The sequence below is a fragment of the Cervus elaphus genome, chromosome 14 (genome assembly GCF_910594005.1).
Source record: "Cervus elaphus chromosome 14, mCerEla1.1, whole genome shotgun sequence".
Lineage (NCBI taxonomy): Eukaryota > Metazoa > Chordata > Mammalia > Artiodactyla > Cervidae > Cervus > Cervus elaphus.
The window spans coordinates 40,232,940-40,257,947 of NC_057828.1; the positions used below are offsets into that span (position 1 = coordinate 40,232,940).

The 25,008-nt window shown below is 38.4% G+C and overlaps 1 protein-coding gene across 1 annotated transcript in view; it reads left to right on the forward strand.

Annotated features, from left to right (window-relative positions):
* Window positions 1-394: 394 nt before the first annotated feature.
* The window catches only part of LOC122708162 (dimethylaniline monooxygenase [N-oxide-forming] 2), a 34,216-nt gene continuing 9,602 nt past the window's right edge, over window positions 395-25,008 (forward strand). Inside the window, exons 1-5 of the mRNA XM_043924323.1 lie at window positions 395-449; window positions 795-932; window positions 18,727-18,915; window positions 21,385-21,547; window positions 24,650-24,792. Coding sequence (XP_043780258.1) covers window positions 801-932; window positions 18,727-18,915; window positions 21,385-21,547; window positions 24,650-24,792 — 627 coding nt within the window. The 5' untranslated portion in view covers window positions 395-449; window positions 795-800. The remainder of the gene's footprint in view (window positions 450-794; window positions 933-18,726; window positions 18,916-21,384; window positions 21,548-24,649; window positions 24,793-25,008) is intronic.

Genomic DNA, 25,008 nt, shown 5'->3' on the forward strand with positions numbered 1-25,008 from the left:
ATATGTTGAGTGAGACTCCATTTTTTGTGTGCATGTATTATCTACATATATAGATATGAAAGATAAACAAAAATGTTATGGTGGGTAAAGAGATAATTTGGACTTCTTTTTATTGGTCCGTATTTGCTAACTTGTTAATGAGCACTGGTTATATCCATTATATCAGTAAAGAGGATTTTTAAACTCTCTGTATGATACATGGGTACCTGTACAATGTTGTTACTGTAACCTTTACACTAGGCCTCAGGACACAAGCCTCTTGCTTCATTTCAGGACTCCTGACAAAGACCTTGGAGTTTCAGCTGGCACCATGCCAGAGGAGGAGGACTGGGAGCTCCTCCCATTTCCCACAGGCTCCTCTGACTCTTAAAACCCTTCTGATTACCTCCCAGCACACAACCTACACAGAAAACTACTGTCAGAGAGCGCACTCAAAGGCAAAAACAGAGGTAAGGATGATAGCTGGGGAAAGAGACTCAAAAACAAAAACTCGGCACTCTGAAGAACTTAACTGAAGACTGGCTCATATCCCTGGTACTATGTTATTGAATCGGTTGACTTTGTTAAATAGGTTGCTTTTAACCGTTAAGCCAAGACATGACACAACTTGGTTTCTTTCAAGGGGAAGAGGAAACTGGGAATTGACTGTGAGGCATTTTATTCAAATAGTACTGCTTATTAAATGACCACTGCTACAGCATTTAAAGCCAGTTACTGTCTTACCTGTCGCACCATAAGAACTGTCTTACCTGTTGCCTTAGTGAAGCAGCATTAACTGATCAACTCCTTGACAGGATACCATGGCAAAGAAGGTGGCAGTGATTGGAGCTGGGGTCAGTGGCCTGATGTCTCTCAAGTGCTGTGTGGATGAGGGACTCGAACCCACTTGCTTTGAGAAGACTGAAGATATTGGAGGACTGTGGAGGTTCAAAGTAAGTGAGATCGTCTTGTTTCTTGAACAGGTTGTGCTGCAATTGTAGGGTGATTCATACTACTGACTCATCTTGGCTTTTCCTTAGCAGTTTTGATCAGATTTACTTCAAGAAGGAACTAAAGAAATAGGCTGGTGCCCAGGTGGCCAACCCGGCCTGTAAAAGAATCTTTTCCTCTGGATGCAATGGTTGTCTTGCAGCCCACATTTTTGTTATTCTCAAAGCAATATAATGATTAAAGAACATTTTACAAATAGAAGTGACAGGCATTCTGTTCAAGACACCACTTATATTCTAACCACTGAGCACTTGCTTTTTTAGAGAGGGAGTTCTTATTACTACTGACTATTTTCTGACAATAAAATAAACAATATTTGCTTGGCTTTCTAACAACACTCCAGTGTTGTTGGGCACTCTTTAAGTATTTATTGTTATTGTTCAGTCACTCAGTCATGTCCAAGTCTGCTGCAACCCCATGGACTGCAGCACACCAGGCTTTCCTATCCTCTAAGTATACTATACTTTTTATACATATAAAAGGATATATTTTTATACCTTTATATGTATAAAAGTATATATGTATAAAAGTATGCTTATAAAAGTATATACTTTTATACTATACTGTACTTTTTAACTATATTTTACTCATTAAATTTATTCCATTAGCCAAACTCAAATACTGGTAATACTAGCTGTCCTTCAAAATTTGTATAAAAATTAAAGAAAGATACAAAGATAGATAGCTATAAAGATTTATAATTATTTCTTCCCATAATCTTTTAAGTAAATAATTAGCTGGCCATCTCCTAGGTGTGAGACCTTGGGCAAGTTATTTACATTCCTGTGTCAGTTTTCTCAGCTATATAATAAGCTATATAATGAGGAACAACAGAAAAGTATGATTATCTCATAGTGCTGTTTTAAAGATAAAGGGAGATAATTTATGCAAAGAACTTCAAATATGGCAAACATTAGTTACAATACCTACATTCATATTTTATAGACAAGCAAACAGAAGCTGAGGGAGGTTAAATGACTGGTCACTCAGCTGTAGGAACCGACATTCAAACCTTAGTCTCTATGACACCTAAGCAGGAGCCCCTACTTATAACCATAATTTGCATTCCTTCTCAGAAAGATTAAACAAATTTTATCTCAGAACTCAAGAGCAGTGACTTTCAGATTATGTATCAAGTACATCCAAATGAGATATTAAAACTGGTGGAAACACTCTGGACACAAGTAAAAGATTTTGAGTGCATGAAAGCAGATTCTCACACTAGCAGAGACCATCCAAAGGGCTCTCACTACAAGCTGACTCATCAAGGAGATGGCAAGAACATCTAATATGTGTGCTTTCCCAGTTCAAAATGAGTCTTGTGCCAAAAGGAGTTTTTTAACGTTGGGTTTCTCAACTGTATATAATTATAAGACATGCCTAGAAGGTTTCTTAAAGATATGGATTTTTGAACACCAGCCCAGACTTACTGAATCAAAATCTTTTGATGCAGGGAATCTATTTTTAACATGAGTCCCAAATGAATCCTATGATGAGACAAGGTCAGCAAACATTGCTCAAATATCAAACAAAAATATCTGTGTTTTCAACCATTCAAGCATACTCAGAGATAATGATGAAGATGTTGATCCTTATACAAAACAGGTAACTTTTCTGATGGAAAACAGCTTGAATCACATTCATTTCTTACTAACAACTAATCATTAGAATCATTATAGTTTTACCTGCGGAGAAGGCAATGGCACCCCACTCCAGTACTCTTGCCTAGAAAATCCCATGGACAGAGGAGCCTGGTAGGCTGCAGTCTGTGGGATCAGGAAGAGTCTGACACGACTGAGCGACTTTACTTTCACGTTTCACTTTCATGCATTGGAGAAGGAAATGGCAACCCACTCCAGTGTTCTTGCCTGGAGAATCCCAGGGATGGGGGAGCCTGGTGGGCTGCCGTCTATGGGGTCACATGGAGCTGCACACGACTGAAGTGACTTAGCAGCAGCAGCAGCTTTACCTGAGAGGGTGATATGATTAAATGGAAATTTCTGTCTTACCCAAGGATGTGTTATTTTGCCTACTCTGGGTTCACATATAGATTCCATTTCAGATATTTTCCCCAGGTAGATTTTTTTTCACCTAAGAAACATGAAATTTCAATAAGTCCATGTTTAATGATAAATTTGTCATTGCTTTGTTTTATTACCCAATTTGGGATTTACTATAAAAGAGCCAAATGTCTCTTATTTAATTATCATTAACTTGGATACAGAAGAGTAAGAGTTATTTTGAGAGGTCTATCAAAATTATGACTTGATGGGTTCAAGCGGTACAAGAAGGCAGTGTAGGAAGATCCTGAACTCACGTCCTCCCATGTACACAACAAATCCACAGCTAAATATGGAACAACTCTCTCTGGGAAGGACCTGAAAATGAACTGAAAAGCCTGCCACAACAAAGAATAAAGGGGCTGCATTGAGACAGGTAGGAGAAGCAAAGGCATCATCTTTCCCAAAACCCCATCCTTGGCAGAGCAACCCACATGCAGGAGGGATCTCATGAACAGAGCACTTCTCCCTGAAAAGTGAAGGGTTTGTGCCCCACATCAGGCTCCCCAACCCTTCAGACCTGCACTGGAGAGACCAGCCTCCAAAAAGTCTGACTTTGAAAAGCAACAGGGCTTTCATCTAAGAGAATATTAGGCTTGTAGGGAATGGGGATTCTGCTCTTAAAGAGCTCATGCACAGACTCATTTGCCCTGGAGTCCAGCACAAAGGCAGCAGTGTGGGAAGTGCCTAGACCATATGTGAAGGAGTTTCATTTACTAGTCCTAGGGCATCTGCCTAGGTGCAGGAACTCGTTGGGCCTGTCGGTGGAGGTGGAGGCGCTGCCAGAACCAATTTTGCATTCTCCCCTCCATTACTAGCACTGTTTGCTGATCGCTGCACCCTGCCCATGCACTGCTCCTTTGGTCCTACTAAAGCCTGCTAAACAAGTAGCCTGACCCCCAAGTCACTCCCAGGGCGCCACCGAAGCTGGTGGGCAGGTGCAGACCACACAGTGGATGCCTCTGGCATGCTTGGCTCTGAAGACCAGCACAGGGTGGATTGTGTTCTGGGTTCCACAGAGTGAGAAAAGAAAATAAGACAGAGAGTTCTTGGCACCTCAACAACCAGGACCTATTAAAAACTTTGACTGGTTAGACACTCAGAAGGCTTGAGAGACAGCCAAGGGTTAGGGCAAGGTAAAATGATAAGTTTCTTCTCTTACACAAGGCCACTTCCTCAATACTGGGTGAGATAGCTGTTTCACCTAGTACATAGAAACAAACACAGAGACAGAGAAATGTTTCAAATGAAAAAACAATAAAACCCCAGAAAAAAATAATAATAATGAGGCCTATATGGGAAAAGAATATTAAAAAATAAATATAAGTAGATATATGTATAACTGAATCACTTTGTTGTACACCTGAAACTAACACAACATTATAAATCAACTATATGCCAATAAAAATTTTTTAAACTTAATGAAACAAGATATATAATTTATCTGTAAAGCGCTAAAAGCCATGGTCATAAAAACACTGAAAAGAATGAATGAACACAGCAAGAAGTTCAGCAGAAAGATAGAAAAGTACCAAACAGAAGTCTTAGAGCTAAAGAATACGTCATAGCTAAACTGAAGAATATACTAAAGAGGTTCAGCAGCAGACTAGATGAAGCAAAGAAAGAATCAATGATCTGGAAGACAGGGTAGTGGAGTTCACCAAAACAGAGCAGCAAAAAGAATTTACAAAGTGAAGACAGCTTAAGGGACCTACGGGACAGCATCAGATGGAGTAACATCCGGATTGTAGATGTCTCAGGAGAAGAGGGAGAGAAGGGCACAGAAAACTTATTTGCAGAAATAATGGCTGAAAACAGCCCTAACCTAGGGAAGGAAACAGATGTCTGTCAGAATGGCTATCATTTAAACACACACACACACACAAATAACAAATGTTGGCAAAGATGTGGAGAAAAGGGAACTTCCATACACTATTAGCGGAAATGTAAATTGGTGCATGCAGCCATGGTGGAAAACAGTACAGAGGTTTCTCAAAAAACTAAACTAGAACTATCATATGACCCAGCAATACCATTTCTGATTATGTAATCTGAAAGAAACAAAAACACTAATTCAAAAAGATACATGCGCCCCAATGTTCATAACAGCATTATATACAATTGGCAGGATATGGAAGCAACCTAAGTATGCACCAACAGATGAATGGATAAAGAAGATGTGACGTGTGTGTGTATACTATATATATATATATACACATATATACATTGAAATATTATTTAGCCATAAAAAATAATAAAATTTTGCCATTTGCAACAATATGAATGGACTTGGAGAGTATGTGCTAAGTGAAATGTCAGACAGAAAAACAAATACTATACTATTTCACTTATATGTAGAATATAAAAAATAAAGCAAACTGTCGAATATAACAAAACAGAAACAGACTAACTGCTATAGAGAACAAACCAGTGGTTACCAATAGTGAGAGGGAGGATGGGAAGGGAAAAAGGAGTAGGAGATTAGGAGGTACAAACTGTTCGGTAGAAAATAAACTATTGTTGTTTAGATGCTAAGTTGTGTCCAGCTCTTCTGCGACCCCATGGACTGTAACCCATGAGACTCCTCTATCCATGGGATTTTCCAGACAAGAATACTGGAGTGGGTTGCCATTTCCTTCTCCATAAATAAGCTGTAGTGAAGATTCTGTAACTATAAATGGCATATAATCTTTAAAAATTCTGAGCCACTATGTTATATACCTGAAACTTACATAATATTTTACATCAAATATAACTCAATTTCAAAAATAATTTAAACAAAAGTGGTTAGAAAACTATAACTACAATTATTATCTAAAGGACACACAGAAAAGATATAAAATGTGACATTAAGACATAAAATGTGGGGGGTAATATGGACATGGCTGAGTATGACTGAGTCCCTTTGCTATCCACCCGAAACTATCACAACATTATTGACTGGCTGTACTCCAATACAAAATAAAAAGTTTAATAAAAAATAAAATAGAGACTGAAAAAGCAATAGAAAATATCAGTAAAAGAGTTGATTCTTTGAAAAATAAACAAAATTTATAAAACTTTAAGTAAAAAAGAGGATTCAAATTAGTAAAATTAGAAAAAAAAGAAGAGTCAAAACAAATACCAAAGAAGTACAAATGATCATAAAATACTACTATGAATAATTATATGTCAACAAATTGGACAACCTAGAAAATATGGATAAATGCCTAGAAACATGCAATCTTCTAAGACTAAATCATGAAGAAACAGAAAATCTAAACAGGCTGTTACTAGTAAGGAGATTGAATCAGTGATTAAAACAAACAAAAAAACTCAACAAAAGTCCAGGACCAGATGGTTTCACTGATGAAATAAACCAAGCATTCAAATCTTTCTCCTTGAAAGAAAAGTTATGACCAACCTAGAAAGTGTATTAAAAAGCAGAGACATTACTTTGCCAACAAAAATCTGTCTAGTCAAAGCTTTGATTTTTCCAGTAGTCATGTATAGATGTGAGAGCTTGACTCTAAAGAAAGCTGAGCACCAAAGAATTGATGCTTTTGAACTGTGGTGCTGGAGAAGACTCGTGAGAGTCCCTTGGACTTCAAGGTGATCAAGTCAGTCAATCCAAAAGGAAATCAACCCTGAATATTCATTGGAAGGACCGATGCTGAAGCTCCAATATTTTGGTCACTTGATGCAAAGAGCTGACTCATTGAAAAAGACCCTGATGCTGGGAAAGATTGAAGGCGGGAGGAGAAGGGGACAACAGAGGACGAGATGGTTGGATGGCCTCACCGACTCGATGGACATGCGTTTGTATAAGCTCCAGGAGTAGGTGATGGACAGGGAAGCCTGGCGTGCTGCAGTCCATAGGGTTGCAAAGAGTCAGACACGACTGAGCGAACTGAACTGAACTGATAAAAAGATCCTGAATAGTGAAAGCAATCTTGAGAAAGAAAGCAAAGCTGGAGGCATCACACTCTCTGATTTCAAACTATTACAAAGCTTTAGTAGTCAGGAAATAGTATTGTACTGTCATAAAAAAATAGCATGTAAGTCAATGGAAATGAACAGAGAGTCCAGAAATAAAGCCACATATATAGGGTCAATTAATTTACAACTCAAGAATATACAATGGGGCAAGAATAGTCTTTCCAATAAATTGTGTGGGGAAAACTGAATAGCCACTGTGAAAGACTGAAACTGGATCGCTTTCTTACACAACACACAAAACTGGCTCAGAATGGATCAAAGACTTGAACACGAGATCAGAAACCATAAAACTCCTAGAAGAAAATGGAAGCAGTAAGCTTCTTGACATCAGTCTTGGTAATAATTTTTTTGTATCTGACTTGAAAACAATTGCAACAAAAGCAAAAATGAACAACTGGAACTCCATCAAACTAAAAAGCTTCTGCACAATAAAGGAAACTGTTAGCAAAATAAAAGCACAACCTACTGAATGAGGTAAGATATTTGAAAATCATATATCTGATAAGGTGTTAATATTCAAAACATATGAACACTCATACAACTCAGTAACAAAAACAAACAATCCAATTATAAAATGGGCGGAGAATCTGAATAGACAGTGTTCAAAAGAAGACATACAGATGGGCAACAGATACATGAAAATATGCTCAACATCACTAATCATCAGGGAAATGCAAATAAAAAACACAACAAGATATCACCTCCCATGGGTCAGAATGGCTATTATCAAAAGGATAATAAATAACAAGTGTTGGTGAGGATACTGAGAAAAGAAAATCCTTGTGCATTGCTGGTGGAAATGTAAAATGGTGCAGCCACTATGGAAAACAGTATGGAGGTTCCTCAAAATATTAAAAATAGAGCTATCAATAATAATCAAGGAACTCTTGTTCTGAGTATTTATCTGAAGAAAACAAAAACACTAATTGGAAAAGATATAATGCACCCCCATATTCACTGCTGCATTATTTACAACAGCCAAGATAGGGGAAAAACCTAAGTGTCCATCAATAGATAAATGGATGTGGTACACGTTGGATTACTGTTCAGCAATAAAAAAGAATGAAATCTTGCCATTTGCAACATTATGAATAGACCTTGGGTATTATGCTAAGTAAAAATAATTAAGACAGAGAAAGACAAATACCATATCATTTCACTTACATGCGGAATCTAAAACATAAGCAAAATGAAACTCATAAATACAAAGAACAGATTGGTTGACAGAGGGTAGGGGATTGGGGAATGGGTGAATGAGATCAGGAGGTACAAAATTCCATTTATAAAATAAATGTCATGCATATAAATGTCATGCATATATAGTTTGGAACTATAGTTCAAAATATTGTATTACAAGTTTAAAAGTTACTAAGAGGACTTCCCTGGTACGTGGCATGGGTTCAATCCCTGGTGGGAGAACTAAGATCTCACATGCCATGAGATGTGGCCAAAAATAAATAAAGATTGCTAAGAAAGTAAATCTTAAAAGTTCTCATCTCAAGAAAAAAAACTTCATAACTTTTTATCATGACAAATGAGAAATAAGACTTACCGTGGTGATCATTTCACAATGCATACAAATGTCAACCATTATGTCCTACATCTGAAATTAATACAATTTTGTATGCCAATTATGCTTCAATTAATATATATATATGATTTGATTAATTCCAGGAAGATGCCTTCTGCCCCAAAATATTTCTCCTGCTATCACATTCCTGATGTCTAAAATTTCAGAATTAGAGATATCATCCTGTGGGATAGAAGAGTTAGGTTAAAATTTGAATTAATTCAGTTCAGTTCAGTCACTCAGTTGTATCCAACTCTTTGCAACCCCATGGACTGCAGTATGCCAAGCTTCCCTGTCCATCACCAACTCCCGGAGTTTACTCAAACTCATGTCCATCGAGTCGGTGATGCCATCCAACCATCTCATCTTCTGTTGTCCCCTTCTCCTCCGCCTTCAATCTCTTCCAGCATTAGGGTCTTTTCAAACAAGTCAGTTCTTCGCATCAGGTGGCCAAAGTACTGGAGTTTCGGCTTCAGCATCAGTCCTTCCAATGAATATTCAGGACCGATTTCCTTTAGGATGGACTGACTGGATCTCCTTGCTGTCCAAGGGACTCTCAAGAGTCTTCTCCAACACCACAGTTCAAAAGCATCAATTCTTCGGTGCTCAGCTTTATAGTCCAAGCCTTATTAGATATAAAATGTTTAAGTATATAGCTCCCTGGCACTTGCAACAATATCACATTTCAAACCTCCCTTAAAACTATATCCAAGAGATAAATATAAACAATTTCTCTACCCAAAGAAAACAGTCTTCACTGAAGAGTGAAACATACAATAAGCAAAATTTCACAGGCCTCCAATGGGATCACGTGAGGGTCTGGATTTCCAGGAGACAGTAGTTTCAAGGAAGGAGCTGCTGAAAATGCTGCTGGAGCCTCCACACCCACTTCCCGCAAAATTTGCCTCTCCACAACTCTACCAATCAGAATCAATGTTAAAATATGTTACTCTTTAACTTCTATAGTTACACACAATTATCCTCACTTAACATATGAAGAGTTTAGGATAAATAACTTGCCCAAGGGAATATAGGTAGTGGGAAAATAATAAAAATGAAAGTCTGAATCAATCACATAAAAATCACTCCCCTCAAAAAATTCATGGTCAATTCATTTTACACTTTCCCACTATATCTTGTGCTCACTAGGTTTGAATGCTGCACCTCTCTACTAAAGGTTTAATGTGCACTAGCTTTTTCAGTGGAGAAGGCAATGGCACCCCACTCCAGTACTCTTGCCTAGAAAATCCCATGGACAGAGGAGCCTGGTAGGCTGCAGTCCATGGGCTTGCTAGGAGTTAGACGCGACTGAGCGACTTCACTTTCACTTTTCACTTTCATGCATTGGAGAAGGAAATGGCAACCCACTCCAGCGTTCTTGCCTGGAGAATCCCAGGGATGGGGGAGCCTGGTGGGCTGCTGTCTATGGGGTCGCATGGAGTCGGACATGACTGAAGTGACTTAGCAGCAGCAGCAGCAGCAGCAGCTTTTTCAGTATTTGCAAAGCTAATGCTATCATTTATATAATTATTTGCATATGAATTATCTCTTTCTATACTCCCAATACATTAGTTTTTATTAATTCTAACTTAAAAGTGAGAAAGCCAAAGTAAGTGATTTGCCTATAGTAACTAATAAGTGGTAGATGATAATAAGGTGACATAATAAGATGTCTTAGAACCAGCCACAATATTATATATGTTTACCCTCATGCTTCATCTCACATAATTCTAAAGATGAATACTAAACTTGGGATCAATTAAAACCCCTGTGTGTTTTTCATCTGAATTATTGATGACCCTATCTTTGTAAAAACTAATTTTTTAATCTTCTTTTTTATTCACTTCAATTTTTTAATCTTAATTACAGGATTTCACATTTGTGCATGTTAGACATTATTTAGTTGGTTTTATTCTTAGTCAAAGAGTGTTTATATGAAGTTTCAATCTTCTGTTAAGTTTTCTATGTTGAATAATATTAGAATATTTACTCACACCATATAAAAAATTAAACTCAAAATGGATTAAAGACCTAAATATAAGACCTGAAACCATAAAACTCCCAAAAAAGAACATAGGCAGAACACTCTTTGATATAAATTATAGCATATTTTTTTATTTGTCTAAGGCAAAGAAAACAAAAGCAAAAATAAACAAATGAGACCTAATAAAACTTCAAGGCTTTTGCACAAAATGAAAAGATGATCTACTGAATGGGAGAAAATAATTGCAAATGATATGGCTGATAAGGGGTTAATATTCAAAATATATGAACAGCTCACACAACTCAGTATCAAAAAAAGAAGCAACACAGTTTAAAAATGGGCATAAGACTTGAATAAATATTTCTCTAAAGAAGACACACAGATGGCCTACAGGCATATGAAAAGATGTTTAACACTGCTAATCAGAGAAATGCAAATTAAAACCATAATGAGATATTACCTCATACCAGGGTGGCTATTATCAAAAAGACCACAAATAAGAAATGTTGGCAAGAATGTAGAACAAAGCTAACCCTTGTATACTGTTGGCCGGAATGTGTATTAGTACAGTCACTGTGGAAAACAGTATGGAATTTCCTCAAAAAATTAAAAATAGAATTACTATGCAAAGCAGCAATTTCACTGCTGGGTATATATCCAAAAGCACAAATTCAAAAAGATACATGCACCCCAATGTTTATAACTGCCAAAATATGGAAGCAAATGAAAAGTCCATCAACAGATGAATGGATAAAGATATGGCAATATACATAATGGAATACTACTCAGCCATAGAAAATAATGAAATTCTGGCACTTGCAACAACCTGGAAGGACTAGATAGTATTATACTTAGTGAAACAAGTCAGAGAAGGACAAATACTCTGTTATTGGTTATGTGTGTAACCTGAAAAATAAGACAAAGGAATGTATATAACAAAACAGAAACAGACACAGATACAGAGAACAAACTAATGGTTACCAGCGGGGAGAGGCAAGAGAGGAGGGGCAAGTTAGGAGTATGGGACTAAGAGCTACCGTGTATAAAATAAATAAGCTAAGCAACAAGGATATATTGTACAGCACAGGGAAATATAGCCATTATTTTGTAATAAGTTCTAATGGAGTACAGTCTATAAAAACACTGAATCACTCTCTGTACACCTGAAAGCAATATAATATTGTCAATCACCGATACCTCACTTTCTTAAGTGTTTATTTGAAGCTTCAATCCTGTGTCTAGTTTCTATGCCTCCATACTTCGGGTATATACAAATTTGATCATCTGTATTTGTCTCCATCAAATTTACTGATTTAAATGTTGATAATAGATGAGACTGTGAAGTAGACACCTGGGAAATCACCAAATGGAATTTCCCATATGGTGCTATTTTCACACTGACCAAAACATGTACTTTCTTTATTCTATGCCTCACAGCCTCTCTTCTGTTTCAATTGGCATGTTTTTTTTTTAACAGCACATTATGTTCATTTTAACATTAGACAGAACTAGCTTAGAACAAAGAGCCATTTCCTTCCCTGAAAAGATAACCGCCTTACCCTTGTTTTACTTTCGGAAGTTCTCTGTGATAAATGTATCACAGCATTATCCAATATATGTTTTTGTACACTGTTGTCCATTTAATAGAACCAAATTTAACATGTTAGATATTTGTAACTCTCCAGGAAAGCAAATATGAAGTACTATGGTTCTTAAGCCTCTTTACCAGCTGTTTAAGATATATTTTGATTGGTGGTTTAGTCGCTCAGTCGTGTCTGACTCCTGTGACATCATGGACTGCAGCCTGCCAGGCTCCTCTGTCTGTGGGATTCTCCAGGCAAGAACATTGGAGTGGGTTGCCATTTCCTTCTCCATGGGATCTTCCCGACCCAGGAATTGAACCTGGGTCTCCTGCACTGCAGGTAGATTCTTTACCAACTGAGCTACAGAGGAAAGCCCTAATTTTGGTTAGTTTTCCATAATTTTTTTAAAGAAGTAATGTTTACATGTATCAGTTCAGTTCAGTTCAGTTGCTCAGTCATGTCTGACTCTTTGCAACCCTATGAATCGTAACACGCCAGGCCTCCCTGTCCATCACCAACTCCCAGAGTTTACTCAAACTCATGCCCATCGAGTTGGTGATGCCATCCAGCCATCTCATCCTCTGTCGTCCCCTCTCCTCCTGCCCCCAATCCCTCCCAGCATCAGGGTCTTTTTCAATGAGTTAACTCTTCAGGTGAGGTCGCCAAAGTACTGGAGTTTCAGCTTCAGCATCAGTCCTTCCAATGAGCACCCAGGACTGATCTCCTTTAGGATGGACTGGTTGGATCTCCTTGCAGTCCAAGGGACTCTCGAGAGTCTTCTCCAACACCACAGTTCAAATGTATAGAATAAAGTTTGTAACATAATATTAGCAAAATCATAACATTTGCATGCATGAAACAAAACAAAATTTATAGCATACTATCAGCAAAACCATTTACTTGTTCCCATTACACTACTATTTTAATGTATCATTTAGTAGTATCTTAGTATCATTAAGCCCTATTTACAATGAGGGAAAAATGCTCTGGTTAACATGACTTCTTTCACTCATTCAACAAACATATTACCTGGTTGCATAATATGTACCAGGCATATACTAGGTACTAAAAAGACACAAGTGTACAGTCCCTGCCATCAAAGGGCTCATTTTTCAGAAGAGGGGTGTGGCGGGAACTAAAGAAAATTCAGAGTGCAGATTTATAAGAGCTGAAACACTGAGTGTTATGGAAAGCACAGACTCTCACTCAGCAGAAGGGTATGATACTTTTATTTGTCTTGACAATAAGCAGAGATCAGATATGTGAAAATCCATCTAGGCTAAGCAAATGGCATGTGCAAAGGTGTGGAGGTTTGTGAAACTTGATATACTTAGAGAATAGAAAGTCACGTAATGTGGCTGGAAAGAAGGATGCAGGTGGCTGAGCAATAACTGATGAGGCTGGAGAGAAGAGCCAGGGTCTCACCATGAGCACCTTGTGTCCCATGCCCATGAGTGTACCATTTACCCTGAAATCAGTGAAGACAGTGGGCAGTATCTGAGTCAATGAGTTTAACCAGGGGGCTCTTTCAGTGATCCAGGGCAGAAAGGAGAGAGGCCCAAAGGAGAGAGGGCAGAATGCAATGACACGCTAATAAAGGGTGTGTCTCCCAGTGTTCATTGTGCATAAGAGTCAGCTGGGGAGCACTTCTAAAATACAGATGTCTGGGGAGCACTTCTAAAATACAGATGTCTGGGCCCAAACCAGACCTACTCACCCTTTTAATACTTTTCAAAGATCCCCTGAATTCTTCTACTGGAATCAGTCCATAGATTAGCATTTGAGAAAGACAGTTTTGCCTCTAACTGTAGGACAAGGACCCACATGAGAAAAGACTCTAAAAAAGAGTGGATATGTAAGTATAACTGATTCACTTTGCTGTACTGCAGAAAGTAACAACATTGTAAATCAACTATAAGCCAATAAAAAATTAAAATTTTTAAAATAAAAATAAGATTCTAAAATAATTAAAATAAAATGTTAAAATAATTAAAATAAAAATATTCTTAATGGTAATAATTTAAAGTTTCAATTATACTTATTACAAGTATATTACAAGAGCAGATAAAATCCACTTCTAAAAGACTGAAAATAGGGAATGTTAGGATATTTTCAAAGAAATAAATTTTATTTCCAAACTGCTTAGAATAACTAGCGATGAGAATAAACTACGGATTGCTAGAAGTCAATATAATTACATTTCATAACAAAAAACAATTTACAAGATTTTGTATTTACATTTTTAATAAGTGAATCTATTTTTGCTTTGCAAGCTTGCTCCTTCTAGTAGATTAAATATTAGCTTTATAATCTTTCTTAATCTTAATTTAGTTTTTATATCCTTTTCATCTTTAAGGAATAAAAGATAAACTTCAATCCAGCCTATAATAAAAGATCATAAGTTCTTTTTTTTTTTTAAGATCATAAATTCTAAATAAGTGTTGTCTGAACTAACTTGGTTTTGCTACATAATCTTCTGACTTGCAAAAAATTTATATTAAGAAAAATGCTTACCATATGATCAATTACCTTAAACAAGTAAATTGTCACTAATTCTATTTGTTAGGAAATTCAGGCTATTAATCTGTATTTGTGCTTAGCTCATTTTTAGGCAGTACTTGTATTTTAAGTAAATATATGAGTTAAATTTATCTGTTTTGAAAGTCATGTCTCCTGTCCTTGCCTTAGTGAGAGCAAAGCCTCTCATCTTATTTCTCGACTTTCCATCCCCAAAGCCCAAACTGATTTTAATTCAATGTGATAATAAGCTCCATGAAGATAGAAAACTGTGTGTCCTGGTTACACTTTACCCCTAACTCCAAGCTCAGGGCCTAAACAGGAGATATAGTTGATAGACATTTATTTATTTACTTATTTATTAATAAGAATCATCTTCCCTTTATAACCCCAGGAAAACTCAATTTTACCCAGATTTATCTAAACGTATAGCCATCTACTTCAGCCAGTATAGGAAGAAGCGCACGTGGACAGAAAGCATTTTTTAATAGTTGTCTACCAATCAACCTAAGTATAAAGATCATTACTTGATGTTCAGTAAAAGAATTTTGATGTCATCATCAGTTGTGTCAAATTACACAAGTAAAACCCCCAAAGGAGAGTCTTGCCCTGGCTCTGGAACTACTATAGGGGCTCAGACATCAGAACCAGTTCTCATCACTCAAAATTCCCTTAAAATGACCTGACAGAGGAGCCAACCACATGTTAAAGCCAATTTAAAGCACTTGTAAAAACTAATATGTTAGCTCTACTGTAACAGTCCATTTAATAAAATGGACAGAATACTGTCTCAAAACTATGACTGGTTCAGTAAGACTGGCTCTAATGGCCAGTAGTAACACAAGAGAGGCAAACGTGAATGGAGCACTTATTTAAAGTCAGGCATTGTGCTAAGCATTTTATCTAATCTCATCAAAGCCTCATGACAACTGACTAATGGAACAATTGATGAACTTCATTTTACAGGAGAAAAGGAGGAATCTGACTTATGTAACTTGTGTATGCTCTGTGCATATACTACACCATTTTACGTAATGGACTTGAGTATCCTTGGATGTGGGTATCCACAGATGGTCCTGGAACTAATCCCCTACGAATGCTAAGGGATGACTGTATTAAGCAATTTGAAGCTAGTGTTTGAAAACAAAAATACCATGATTTATTCATCCAAAGTTCAGATTATATCCTTGTATATGAGACAGAAAGCACTTCATATTTGAATACAAACTTCCTTTGCCTTCTGTACATACATACAGTTAATAATAAGACCACACCAAATTAATCACCTAGAAAGCTAATATACCCTAACATGACTAGTTTTTATCAAGCCACTTAAAACTCTAACAAAGCTATCATCTGCACCTCAATTACAGACTAGGAAAGATAAACAATCTGCTCGTGGGAAAAAAGGCATCTGACTCTTGGCCTATGGTAGGCATGAGTGAATGAATGAATGAGGAAGAAGTGCAATGTATGAGGGGGAAGGATCTTTACAAACTCGGACTTTTTATTGGTCTTAAATGTGTTCTGAGAGCAAACATCATTTTAGCCTTGGAAAGTCATGTTAGTACCGATAATCTCTGAAATTTGGACACAGTGAAGCCCAAAACATATAAAGAGCTTCGCTGATAAAAGAGGAAAGATCCCACAGTTTAATCTTTAACTCTTTGAAATAAAGTATAGCCTCTTGTAAAGGAACTATCAGAAAATTCAGATGTGATAGATGATAGCGAGTGTGTTTGTATCAGTTGCTATGGTTTCAGAGCAGCTGCCTGGATACCTTTACCCTGTGGTGAACAGTGAGGTGTCACTGACAACTTTGCTGAAGCTTATAGCTTCCTCTGTAACAACGGACAATAACAATACTATTGAGCACCTAGCACATCCCTAGTTTACAAATGACAGGACCGAAGCTCAGAGGCACTGACTGGTCCAGGCTCACACAGCCTGAAAGAGATGAATTCAAACCTGTGTCTAACTCAAAGCCCAGGCTCCTTCTGCTAGTCCAGGTTGCCTCTTTCTGTGTTACAGAAATCTAAGGAGGCTTGATCTAAAGATCTGGCAGGAAAGTAATAATTTTCTATGAGTAATGGTAAGAAAGCAATGTATACAACTGATTTATTACAATGGTGGAATTAGAGTTGGATATTTACTGTCCTTTACTATTCTGCAGAGGAGATTTTAATGCCATTTATGTAAGATTAGATAATTTATTACAATTAATTCATGAGTTCTTATAATCTTTCCATTTTTATTTTTATACCCCCCCTGGTGCTGAGTCATAATATGCTGGATTATACTTAGTCTCTGCCTGTGCATAAGCATCTGTTGAGGAGTTCTTGGGTGGCATTATTTACATTTTCTTATAAAGCCTGTTTGATAACATGCTGACTTCACAGACATTGAATCACCATACTTGGCTCTTGCATGATTTAACATTAAATCATTACGCAGAGCACTTCTTGTAGAGGAAATTATAAACTCAGCCATAGCATGTGCTGTCTCCTGAATTATAAAAGCATACTCAACAACACTCAAAATCAAACTTAAGGTTTGATTGGGGAATCTAAAAAAAAAAAAATGATACAAATGAACTTACTTACAAAACAGAAAGAGACTCACAGACTTAGAGAACGAACTTATGGTTGCCAGGGGCAGGTGGGGAAAGGATAGTTAGGGAGTTTGGGACGGTCATGTACACACTGCTATATTTAAAATGAATAACCAACAAGGATCTATAGTGTAGCACATGGAACTCAATGGTATGTGGCAGCCTGGGTGGGAGGGGGGTTTGAGGGAGAATGGATATCTTTGTATGTATGACTGAGCCCCTGCGCTGTTCACCTCAAACTATTACAACATGATTAATCAGCTATACCCCAATACAAAATAAAAAGTTCAAAAGGAAAAAAATATACTTGATTAGCATTAAATCTACTTACTTGGGACTTCCCTGGTGGTCTAGGGGTTAAGAATCCACCTTCCAATGCAGGGGATGTAGGTTCGATCCCAGTGGGGGAACTAAGATCCCACATGCTACAGGGCAACTAAGCCCCCGACACAACTAGAGAAAGCCCACGCACTACAACAAAAACCCAGTGCACCCAGAAACAAAAAAATACTACTTACTATTATCACTTGAGGAAGGTTGACTCACATAAAGCATAAGATAAAGGTGAGGGGATTCAAATTAAGATGTGAAAACTTCCTGCTCCCCAAAGTACTCATTTTAACTGAAATTCTCCATTATAGTCTCTGACCAGTGACGCAGAGTTTATTGGTTCCTAAAGATGTGGAAGACCGGTGTAGTCTCCCCAGGGGAAATTTTGGAAGGGGGCTGATTGTCACAATCAGTTCAGTTCAGTCACTCAGTCATGTCTGACTCTGCGACCCCATGGACTGCAGCACACCAGGCCTCCCTGTCCATCGCCAACTCCCGGAGTTTACTCAAATTTATGTCATTGAGTCAGTGATGCCATCCAACCATCTCATCCTCTGCCATCCTCTTCTCCTCCTGCCTTCAATCTCTCCCAGCATCAGGTTCTTTTCCAGTGAGTCATTTCTTCACATCAGGTGGCCAAAGTATTGGGAGTTTCAGCTTCAGCATCAGTTGTCACAATGACTGACACTAAACAGGTAATAGGAAGCTAATTATTGATGCATTCTTTAGCAACATAAGAATGGCACATACACAGCTCCTCATCCACCAGACATTTCAGTCATACTGCAGCAATGAAAGGGGCTTCCCAGTTGGCTCCGTGGTACAGAATCCACCTGCCAAGTAGGAGAGGTAGGTTCAATCCCTGGGTTGGGAAGATCCCCTGAAGAAGAAAATGGCGACCCACTCTAGTATTCTCACCTGGGAAATCCCATAGACAGAGGAGCCTGGCCAGTTACAGTCCATGGGGTCACAAGAGAGTTGAACATGACTAAACAACAACAGCAATGAAAGAGCTTCACATCATGCAGGGGTTAGATGTGGAAGGTGAGTAGGAAATCAAGGGATTTCTTTAATACCTTATTACCACTCCTTTATTTCATTAGGAAAATGTTGACGATGGCCGAGCAAGCATCTATCAATCCGTCGTCACCAACACCAGCAAAGAAATGTCCTGTTTCAGTGACTTTCCAATGCCTGACGATTTTCCAAACTTCCTGCACAATTCTAAAGTCCTGGAATATTTCAGAATCTTTGCCAAGAAGTTTGATCTACTAAAGTATATTCAGTTCCAGGTATTGTATTTGGGGTAGGGGGGAGGGAAACAGCACGATAGAAAACTCGAAAAGTAATGTCATTACCCGTGATATTATAGGCTATATGCATAAACAGAAGAAAGACATTTGTCAAAATTAAGGCTTGAATGATATTGACAGTGAAACTGCATTTAAATTAGTATCTGTAACCACTGAAGACGACTAGCCTCATTTCCTTTGAAAGGGTATATGAAAACAAAAGTTATGTTGTTTTATTTTCTTACCTTCTCCATAGAAATGGATTATCTTAGAAAATGGATTAGATAAACCCACAGCTCCCCATTCATCTCAGAACCCTATAGAGACCACTTTTGTTAATTTTTGATGCATTCTTTAGCAACATAAGAATGGCCAGATAATTCTGAAATGCAATTATAACTACCTTTCCCTTGTTTTCTCAAAAAAAATAATCAACAAGAAAAAACCAATATCCTCATTAAACATCCTAAATTTGTATCAATAACCTACACTCTGAAAACCAGTAACTGTGTCTAGGAAATAAATTATAGCACTGAATAAATATTGGTAGAACTTATTTTCTAATACATTTCATTTTCTCAGTAATTTTAGTTTTATTATAGATTTGTATTATATTAATTTGTAATAATTGATTTAGTGGACATAAACATATGCAAATACCATGAAACTATTTCAGTCTATCTAATGTAGAGTTCCTCTAGTTTCTTCTTCTTTTGTTTATCATTTTACTGATGTTGTTTTCTGGAGATTGGAGAGGGCTTAAGAAAACTCACTCCCATTTATTGATCTCTGAATTGGTATAAGCCATAAGATGCAAGAACTCAATTCAAATTATAAAAGGACATGTCCAGACTAAGTTCAGTATCAATACAGTGACCTCCCAGGAATGGGAAACCGCCAGGTTGCCTGAGAAGGAGTGAACTGGTTCAGGGCAGTTACATTTCTAATAACCTCCCCAGTGACAGTGAAGATTGGTCCTCGAACCACATTTTGAATAGTCAAGAATCCAGAGTACTTTAGTGAATATACCATGCTTAACTTCAAATTTGAAATCTTTCAACTGAAAATACCCAGACATTTTGTAGCCTTTTCACAACATTCCACATACATTTTTTAAAACTGTAAAAGCTTCAAAATTGCCAACACAGCATTTTGAAAAATATCTGAAATTTTCAAAAGCATGTATAAGGGGCTCAAACACTTGCCAGCAAGAAGGAAGCATACCATTCACCTGAAAAGCTTCACTTCCTTTGACATTGCTTCTTAAATACATCAAACACAACATTTATGTACCTTTTTAAAAATCCATAAACCTCCACACAGCAAACAACATTTACAAAAAATCAATAAACCAGTAAATTATTTAATCCAAATGAGAGTATGAAATGTATTGCTAGCAAGACATTTTAAAAATAATAAATATGACAAGCCACAAATACTGAGCCCACATGCTGTAACTACTGAAGCCCACGCTCCTAGAGTCTCTGCTCTGCGGAGAAGCCCACACACTACATCTTTAAAAAAAAAAATGAGTGGATATGAATAGACAATTCACAAAGGAAGAAATGTTGTGCAAACGTAACAATGAATGTTACCAAAAAAATTCGCACTCACTAGTAAATAACAATATGCAAAATAAAGGATATGATGCAGACTTCTTTGGTGGCACAGTGGATAAGAATCCCTCTGCCAATGCAGGGGACACAGGTTTGATCCCTGGTCCGAGATGATTCCATATGCCACGGAGCACCTAAGCCCATCCACCACAATTATTGAGCCTGTGTGTTGCAAATACTGAGCCTGTGTGCCGTAACTACTGAAGCTCTCAAGTCCTAGAGACCATCCTCAGCAACAAGAGAAGCCACCTCAACGTGAAGCCCATGCACCACAATAAAGAGTAGCCCCCACTCTGCAATGAGGGAAAGCCCGCAAGTAGCAATGAAGACCCAGTGCAACCAAACTTTAAATTAATTTTTTTTAAAAAAAGCACATGATGCCTTTAATAAAATAAATAGGAATAACTCACCATTCATGGAGTGCTGTCATTGTGCCAGGCGCTATGCATGGAATATATTCTCTAACACAGAGTCTGCACAGAGGTCAACACAAAAGTTTTGTGATAAATGCTGATTGTGTGATCACTTGAATGATGAACACGTATTTTGTATCTTGCCCAGACTTTTGCCATGATTTTCTAAGTCTCTCTCCTTATTCAGAGAGACTTAACGCTGGTTCCCACTGCTGAGTCAGGCCTCTCACACAAAGCAGTACATCCTTGGAGTGTGTGCCAAGGAAAAAGCAGCAGGGCGCACTTAGCAGTCTTTGCCTTAAGTGGCTTGAAATGGCTTCAAATGGAATCTCAATGGAGCCAGACATTGCACTCTACCCTTACCCACTCCCAGGCACTGGACAAGGCCCCTTTTATGCCAGAGTAATTCTCAATGATGCCTTCTCTGTGTTTGATTCCAGACAACCGTCCTCAGTGTGAAAAAACACCCGGATTTTGCAACCTCTGGCCAGTGGGTGGTTGTTACTGAGAACAACGGTAAGGAGCAAAGCGCTGTCTTTGACGGAGTCATGATCTGCAGCGGCCATCACGTCTTCCCTCATCTCCCACTGGAGTCATTTCCAGGTGAGGCCTGTGCAGAGCCCCGGCTTTTGGGGGCAGGTGTCCAGCTACTTAATGTTCAGGCTAGATTGACAGCAAAACTGGCTAGCTACTGCAACTCAGCATAATATTAAAATCAGGATAGAGCCAGAAAGATGAAAGATTCCAAATACCATCTTTGTTTCTTTTGAGCCCTCCGGGTCTTCATCATCAGAGTGCAGCCAAAGTTCAGCCTTCCCCAAAGTGACTAAATGTTACTCAGAATTTCAGAGAATTTTCACCCATCTTGGTTTTCTGTTGGAGAGATCCTTTCAGCCATGTACCTTACCTTACGACAGGGAAGCCTGGGGTGCTGCAGTCCATGGGGTTGCAAAGAGTCGGACAGGACTGAAGGGCTGAACAATAACAAAAGCTTACCCTGACCTTTTTCTATCCTGCCAAACACCTGTGACTTTGTTTCATTTTGGGGACTTCCACAGAGCCATGCCCACAGCCAGGGTTACTGGAGGTAGTTTCTGGACATCAGTACTCCAATAGGATAGTCATGGATGCCAGAAGTGCAGGGGAGGATGGCTCCTCCCAGGCCCCTCCGTACGACAGCACACTTCCTTCCCAAGGCCTTTAGGAAAACATTTAATAGGGTGGTTCAGTCCAAGCCCCACATTATTCAAACCACCTGAGGAGTTTTTAAAGTTCAAATGACCTTCAAAGATTCAATCGGTCTAGGGTAGGCCTAGGTCAATTACTTGTTCAAGTGATTTCAATATGCAAGCTGGACTGAGGCTTCCTGATCTAAAGCAATGAAACTTTCCAACAGAATCACCTAGAGGACTTTTAAAACCACAACTTTCTAGGCTCCACCCCTAGCATTTCCAGCTCTGTAGATCTAGGCTGAGAATTTGCATCTTTAACAAGTTCTCTGGGGATGCCAATACTGCTGGCCAAGGGACCAACACTTTGAGAACTCATATGATCTAAAGGAGAAGGAAATAGCAACCACTCCAGTGTTCTTACCTGGAAAATTCCATGGACAGAGGAGCCTGGCAGACTACAGTCCATGGAGCTGCAAAGAGTCTTATGCAACTGAGCACATGATCTAAAGGCTCTTTCAAGCAGCCCATCATCAAAGACAAATACTTTAATAAGGCCATGTTTTCCTGGGAAAAGACACAGATGTTTATCTTCAGAAAGGCCTGTCCATGGAAGCAATCTAGATGTCCATCGACAGATGAATGGATAAAGAAGCTGTGGCACATTCATACAAGGGCATATTTCTCAGCCATTAAAGTGAACACATTTGAGTCAGTTCTAATGAGGTGGATGAACTTAGAGCCTATTATACAGAGTGAAGTCAGAAAGAGAAAAACAAATATATAGTATATTAATACATATACATGGAATCTAGAAAGATGATACTGATGAACTCTATTTTCAGGGCAGCAATGGAGACATAGACATAGAGAACAGACTTGTTGATATGGGTTGGGGTGGGGGAAGGAGAGGGTGGAACGAATGGAGAGAGGAACATGGAAGCATATATGCTACCATCTGTAAAATAGATAGCCAGTGGGAATTTACTCTGTGACTCAGGGAACTCAAACTGGGACTCTGTGACAACCTAGAGGGGTAAAACGGGGTGGGAGATGGGAGGGAGGTTCAAGAGGGAGAGGATAAATGTATACCTATGGCTGATTCATATTGATGTATGGAAGAAATCAACACAATATTGCAAAGCAATTATCTTTCTGCTGCTGCTGCTGCTGCTGCTAAGTCGCTTCAGTCGTGTCCAACTCTGTGCCACCCCATCCCTGGGATTCTCCAGGCAAGAGTACTGGAGTGGGTTGCCATTGCCTTCTCCAAAGTATCCTTCAATTAAAAACAAATAAATTTTTTTAAAAAGGCTCTCCAAAGAAGACATACAGATGGCTAACAAACACATGAAAAGGTGCTCAACATTGCTCATTATTAGAGAAATGTAAATCAAAACCACAATGAGATATCACCTCACACTGGTCAGAATGGCCATCATCAAAAAGTCTACAACAATAAATGCTGGAGAGGGTATGAAGAAAAGGAAATGGTCTTGCACTGTTGGAGGAAGTGTAAATTGATACAGCCAGTATGGAAGATGGTATGGAGATTCCTTAAAAAATTAGGAATAAAATCACCGTATGACCCAGCAATCCCACTCCTAGGCATATACCCCGAGGAAACCAGGGTTGAAAAAGACACATGTATCCCATTGTTCACTGCAGCACTATTTACAATAGCTAGAACATGGAAGCAACCTAGATTGCTTGTCTAGGTTCATTGACAGATGAATGGACAAAGAAGCTATGGTACATATACACAATGGAATATTACTCGGCCACAAAAAGGAATGCATTTGAATCTGTTCTGATGAGGTGGATGAACCTAGAACCTATTATACAGAGTGAAGTGAGTCAGAAAGAGAAAGGTAAATATCATATTTTAACGCACATATACGGAATCTAGAAAAATGGTTTTGAAGAATTCATTTCATTACAATCATTAGCACTTAATAATATGTTTAAGAAACCTTTAAAAGAATATATGCTATGTGATTTTGAAGTATCATTGTATATTACAAAATAGGATGATGGATGGCTGGAAATCAATACCTGACTCTACTCTATCCATCAAAACCACCTGTCCTCTAGTAAACACCTAAGCTGCAACCTCTGAAATCAACTTTTTTGGTGCTGAACTATAGGCTTGGGCTTCCCTGATGGTTCAGATGATAAACAATCCACCTATAATGCAAGAGACCTGGGTTCAATCCCTGGGTTGGGAAGATCCCTTGGAGAAGGAAATGGCTACCTACTCCAGTATTCTGGCCTGGAGAATCCATGGACTATATAGTCCAGAGGTCACAAAAAGTCAGACACGACTGAGTACCTTCCACTTCACTTCACCACGTGCTTAACCTAACATTTCTTACATGCTTCATACTTTGAGTTTGCCAGTTGGCCTTAATATTGTAACTTCCCTAAGAGGGGAAATAACAAAACAAATAATTGGTCCCAGAAAGGAAAAGCTGACAGGGCAGTTTTATTGAAATTAAGTTGACATAGTTCATGGATTTCTCTTTTCTTCACCCCAAAGGTATCCAGAAGTTCAAAGGCCAGTATTTCCATAGCCGCCAATACAAGCACCCAGAGGGATTTGAAAAGAAACGCATTTTGGTGATTGGAATAGGAAACTCAGCCTCAGATATTGCAGTTGAGTTGTGTAAGAAGGCTGCTCAGGTAAGATGCTCCCCGATTACCTTGTCTGCTGGAGGGGCGGAGGCGGGGGGGTGGTAGGGGTTGGGGAGGAGAGGAAAAGGGAAGGGCATAGTAGAAAATCACAGCCATATAACCAAGGCTCCATTACTTAATAATTGGTTGATTAGTTGGTTGGTTGCCCAGTGTGGTATCATAGGAAATCTAGAAATCAGGAAGCCAGTCAATCTCCCAGCTTTG